Source organism: Homarus americanus, unplaced genomic scaffold, assembly GCF_018991925.1.
Source record: "Homarus americanus isolate GMGI-L3 unplaced genomic scaffold, GMGI_Hamer_2.0 scaffold11447, whole genome shotgun sequence".
Lineage (NCBI taxonomy): Eukaryota > Metazoa > Arthropoda > Malacostraca > Decapoda > Nephropidae > Homarus > Homarus americanus.
This window is the reverse complement of record NW_024751692.1, coordinates 1-6301: the sequence shown is the minus strand read 5'-3', so window position 1 is coordinate 6301 and position 6301 is coordinate 1. Positions and strand designations below refer to the sequence as shown.

At 38.1% G+C, this 6301-nt stretch overlaps 1 protein-coding gene across 1 annotated transcript; it reads left to right on the top strand.

Annotated features, from left to right (window-relative positions):
* The first annotated feature begins 2174 nt into the window (after window positions 1–2174).
* LOC121854826 (serine/threonine/tyrosine-protein kinase HT1-like) lies at window positions 2175–2939 on the top strand. Its single transcript, XM_042349630.1, has one exon. It carries the CDS (start codon window positions 2175–2177, stop codon window positions 2937–2939), a length of 765 nt encoding a protein of 254 aa, XP_042205564.1.
* The last annotated feature ends 3362 nt before the right edge of the window (window positions 2940–6301 follow it).

Here is a 6301-nt window from a genome sequence, read left to right as displayed (position 1 = left end):
TCTCAATTAATTTTTTAGAGAAAACGGATTTGTCGAGGAGGCGGAGGAGGGGTTACCAGAGAAGATAGGAAGAGGAGGAGGAGGGGGAAGAGAGGAGGGGTTAAGGAGGAGGAGGAGGAGGCGAAGAAGAAGAAGAAGAAGAAGAAGAAGAAGAAGAAGAAGAAGAAAAAGAAGAAGAAGAAGAAGAAGAAGAAGAACTCTCTCTCACTCTCTTTCTCTGCCTATCACACACACACACACACACACACCATCATTCAAAAAGAGATAAGATATTTTCCATACGTTTCTAAAAGTATCCCTAAGTGACGAAAAAGTGACGAGTGGTGACGAAATAGTGACGATAATTGATAAGTGACGAAAAGTGACGATTAGTGACGATAATTGATGATATGTGACGATATAGTGACGATTAGTTACGATTATTGATGATATGTGACGAAATAGTGACGATATTTGATGATAAAGGACGAAATACTGACGATAAGTGACGAAATAGTACGATAAGTGACGAAATAGTACGATGTCACGATAAATGACGATAAGAGATGAAATAGTGACGAAATAATGAAAATACACCTTTTCATCATATCCGTCGAGACATTGTTCCATAACCGAATGACAGAACACATATCGGATGACACTCTAAAATAACTGTTGGTTCATGCTGACAGAAGTAATTGACGTAAGTTATGAAGTTGACAGCCGTGAACAATAAACCGACAGTCTACATAGAGTTTGAGAATGTAACAATTGGAGAATGACAGACCACCAACAGTTATTTTAGATTGTCATTCGATATGTGTTGTGTCATTCGGTTATGAAATTTGTCAAATATTTATGAAACAATGTCTCGACGGATATGTGAAAAGGTGTATTAGGCACATCTTTACTACAACTACTTCATTACAGGTAGTAGGTAGTAGGCAGTTACCAAACAGGGAGGTACTACCGCCTGGGAAGATATTGGCAGCATAATGTGTTGTCTAATGGTAGACCCTGCTGCCATGCTGCCATATGTGACCAAGTCCTAGGTTGATGATCTGACTTTCTGCTTCATTTTCACACAATTGCAGGGGTCTCAGTTGTTTCTCTTACTTTGACAATACAACATACATATATTGTTTCTCACTTTTGATCTTTTTTATTCATTTTTGTATTTATAGTTCTTTATTATTAATATTATTATTATTACAGTTACAGTATTATTATCATCATTATTTTATTATTTGATTTTGTTTGTTTTATCATAAATTTTATTTATTATGAATTATTATACATTTATTATATATATATACATATACATAAATAGTGGACCTATGTGGGCTAATCCTAAAAAAACCACCATAGACACATCTACTCCACTATGAGTAAGCACATAACTACTTACCTACACTATCACATCTTCACTCCAACTACTTCACTACACTATCAAGCACATCTTCACTACAGCTACTTCACTACACTATCAGGCACATCTTCACTACAACTACTTCACTTCACTATCAGGCACATCTTCACTACACTATCAGGCACATCTTCACTACAACTACTTCACTACACTATCAGGCACATCTTCACTACAACTACTTCACTACACTATCAGGCACATCTTCACTACAACTACTTCACTACACTATCAGGAACATCTTCACTACAACTACTTCACTACACTATCAGGCACATCTTCACTACAACTAGTTCACTACACTATCAGGCACATCTTCACTACAACTACTTCACTACACTATCAGGCACATCTTCACTACAACTACTTCACTACACTATCAGGCACCTCTTCACTACAACTACTTCACTACACTATGAGGCACATCTTCACTACACATCTTCACTACACTATGAGGCACCTCTTCACTACAACCACTTTCACTATGTCTTTACTAAAGACTGTATACACATCTTCACTACATCTCTTGAAAACTTCTTCTTCACCACACCACTTGTAAGCACATCTTCATAATCATTTCCACTACACTATGAGGCACATCTTCACTACACATCTTCACTACACTATGAGGCACCTCTTCACTATACTATAAGGCACCTCTTCACTTCATTGCACAACAACTATCACTTCAGCGCCTCAAAAACGCATCTAACCCCCAAATAATAATTTGATGTCCTGGAGAAGGCTGAGTCGATACAGATAATTAAAAATGGCTTGCCGAAAAACAGAAAACTTCCAAGATTGGGTGTGTGAGCTTCTCCCTGAGGACGTGACTGACCTCCTACAAGACGGAGCGGAAATTCTCGGGGAGGGAGCGCACGCAATTGCTTACCTTGTCAAGTGGGGAAATGATGTAGCTGTTTTGAAAAAGGCAGTGTCACCATCAGCCAAAAAATTCTTCAAGGATGAGGCTGCCAAGATGTATGCCCTCGATGGTGCTGGGGGGCTTCCTAAGGTACTTGGGTACTGTCCAAAACCTCCAGCGATCCTCCAGTCCTTCAGGGGTAAGCTCACACTCAACCACCTTTTCTCTGAAGATAACCTGATCTGCCAATATGACCTTATACAACTGGGGCTCCTCCTTGGTGAGAAAATCCTTGAGATGAACACGAAAGGTCTAGCACACAATGACATCAAGGAGGATAACATAATGATCCAAGGGCCCTCATCCCGGCCAGAGGTCAGCCTCATTGACCTCGGTCTGGCCTGTGAGATCGGTAAGTCTTGTAAAGTCAGCGCTGATTGCCTACACGAGGACTTCCCCTGGATGGCCCCTGAAGTCTGCCGTGGGTTTAGGACCACCAAGAATTCAGATACATATTCTTTCGGGTTTGTCCTGATGGAATTGATCAAGGAGGCCCCAGGGGACCATCCAGAGGTCACAAAACTCGCCAAGAAGGCCATGACCAAGCGCCGCACTGACCGGCCATCACTACCACACCTCCTCCGAGAATTCCGAGAAATCATCAGTTGAAGAAAAAATTTTAGGCCCCAAGCTATAAAGCACACACTATCTCTCACCTTCCCACAGCGTATCTGAACGAAACGAAAAACAAAACTCAAACGACAGGTAAACCTTGCATCCGATTCCTTGTCCGCCTGACTTCAACATTCCCCTAACTCAAACCTTCAACAGCACAACCTTGGACTTTTTTTCATAAGATGGCAGATCAATGGGTAAGGAAAACGCTTAAATTCACGATGTTAATTATATTTTTAAATAAATTGGGACCAAAACTCTACAAAATAAGGGTTAAAGTTGCTAAAACATCACGTGACTGAGAAAACTAGTTATTTATGATAGGATTGAAGGTCTAAATCGTTCCTAACTCATCACAAGCCATCAGAAAAATCTAGTCTGCATGTCTAGGTACAGATTGATTGATACGTTTATTGAGATACAAAAAACATTAGTACATCTCAAAGGGATGAAGTGACATAAGTCATCCCCACCCCAATCCAGGAATGTCCCTCTCAGGTCTCAAAAATTTCTATATTTCTTTAATATATCATCTATTTTCCTATTTTTATACATCCACTCTATTTGCATGGGGACATTATTTATATGGGCATTTCTATATACATTAAGCAATGGGCATTCCAGTATATAATGTGGCAGGGTATGGGATCTGGGTGTTCTACAAACTCTACATTCTTTATCCTGTTCACTTCTCTCAGCTCCAAGTTCCCAATAATATTTATATCCTAATCTTAACCTCATATACACTGAATCTTTCCACCTACTTCCATCTTTCCCATATGTAAATTTTGTGTTCATGAGAACATGGTGGTAATGTTTCATTGTTTCACTTTTCTCGTATATTTCATTCCTTTTGAAATTATCTTTTATTGATTGTATTTTCCGTAATTTGCTCCTTAATTGTTTCAAGGTTTTAGTACATATTATGTCGATCTCGGCCTTTTCCGTGGCTCTTTTTGCTATTATATCTACTGCTTCATTAAGACCAATCCCCACATGTGAAGGGACCCATACAAATTGAACATTATGGCTATTTTTCCTTATTGTATTTACTAATTTTCTACATGAACCAATAATGTGTTCAAAGACTGGTGTCCCACTGTTCAAAGAATCCAAAGCTGCCCTACTATCAACAAAAAAATATGCATCTTTATACATATTTACAACATTTTCCAATCCTACTAACATTGCATATAACTCAGCTTGTGTTGATGATATAAAACTGCTCAACCGAAGTCCAATTTTGATGTCATCATTTCCTTGTTCTGTGTACTGTCTTATAAGGATCCCACACCCTGCCCTGCCACTTGACATAACTGAACCGTCACAATATACATGCAATGTGTTTATTTTAGGCAAATTACTAATCTTATTCCCATATAAAGCCCTTAACTGTCCTGGTTCATGTAATAATTTCTTCATTGTGAGAGGCACTATGTCTAACTCTACTTCACGTTCTTCCCAGGGTGGATTCTTACAACTCTTCTGAACAGCTGTACACCAGTCTGCCAGATTACATTTTTTAATAATATTTACTAATCCATTCATGCATCCTCCCTTGCCTTGCCTACAGAAGGTCCGTTTACTTTTTAAACCATCATTTATATCTTGTACAAATTTACCCCCACTGTTCCCTCTCATTAATCGAACTGCTGCAACTGTATTAATTTCATTGACCCTCTGTGAAATGCTCTGTAACCATAGTTCCATTTTCATTATCTCAATCATTGCATCCTTTTGACACCCTAAAATTATTCTCATTGCATCATTTTGCATGATCTCAAGCTCCTGTAGCCTTCCTTCAGCAGTACAAGAGAGGACATAGTCTATAAGTGATCTGATGGTAGAAATATACATCATTCTCAGTATGGGTACCCCAGCACCTTTACCACAACATGCTAGAGCCTTCAAGGGCTGTAATCTTGCTCTACATTGAGTGAGGACATGATATATTTCTGCCTCTTTACTTTCACTAGTAAAGCCAATATACATTCCTAAATATTTATACTTTGACACTTTCTCAACAATTTTTCCATTTAGAAAAACGGATTCAGTTCCTCTTCCTTTACATTCACACTTGGTTTTTCTTCATTGATAACTAAGCCCATCTTTTGAGAAAGAACACGAAAATTATTTAATGCAATCTGCAAATTTTTTTACAGAGTTTCCTTGAAATAAGACCTCATCTGCATAAATGATGGTTACAACTCCTTTAGGATATTTGTGTGAGGCTATCTTATTCATTAACACATTAAATAACATTGGACTCAATACTCCCCCTTGGGGAGTGCCTAGTTCAAGTGCTCTTTCCTCAGACAAACATCCCTGATACCATACACAGATTCTCCTTCCATGCAAGTAGTCACCTATCCAGTGTAACAACTCCCCTGATACCCCTAGAGCAGCCAGTTCATTCATAACTACTTCACTGTGAGCTTTATCAAATGCTCCTTGTAAATCCACAAAAACTCTACATCTGTCTGCATCATTTGATAAACATTTTATAACACAGTCTGAAGTACATTTCCCTTCCAAAAAACCAAATAAATTACAAGATAGATTTTCCCCCACAATATATACAAGCCCATGTAATAATATTCTCTCCATCATCTTGCAAAAACAAAATGTTAAAGACACTGGCCTGTATCCACCAGTTGCCTTAGGGACAGGGATAACTATCACTTTCTTCCATTCTGCTGGTAATCTACCCTCTGTATAGCTCATGTTGAATAAATCTAATAATGGACTATTTTCCATACTAACTAAGCAGTTCCAAATTTCCTAAGTCACACAGTCTTCACCTGGTGCTGTAGATTTTCCTTTTTAACAGCATTTAATAACTCATCTTGAGTCTAAAAATCTAAATACTTATGGGAGTCAGAGAAGTAAATTTGACCCATCTAATCTATATAAAACAAAGAAGTATGTCTGTGGTGATGATGGATGGTGTTATATGTAGTGATGATGGATGGTGTATGTAGTGATGATGATTGGTGTTATATGTAGTGATGGTGGATGGTCTTATATGTAGTGATGGTGGATGGTGTTATATGTAGTGATGATGGATGGTGTTATATGTAGTGATGATGATTGGTGTTATATGTAGTGATGATGGATGGTGTTATATGTAGTGATGATGATTGGTGTTATATGTAGTGATGATGGTTGGTGTTATATGTAGTGATGATGGGTGGTGTTATATGTAGTGATGATGATTGGTGTTATATGTAGTGATGATGATTGGTGTTATATGTAGTGATGATGGATGGTGTTATATGTAGTAATGATGATTGGTGTTATATGTAGTGATGACGATTGGTGTTATATGTAGTGATGATGATTGGTGTTATATGTAG

What these genes read in the sequence shown, in the direction of transcription:
- LOC121854826 (XM_042349630.1), top strand. Translation starts at nt 2,175, where the DNA reads ATGGCTTGCCGAAAAACAGAAAACTTCCAAGATTGGGTGTGTGAGCTT.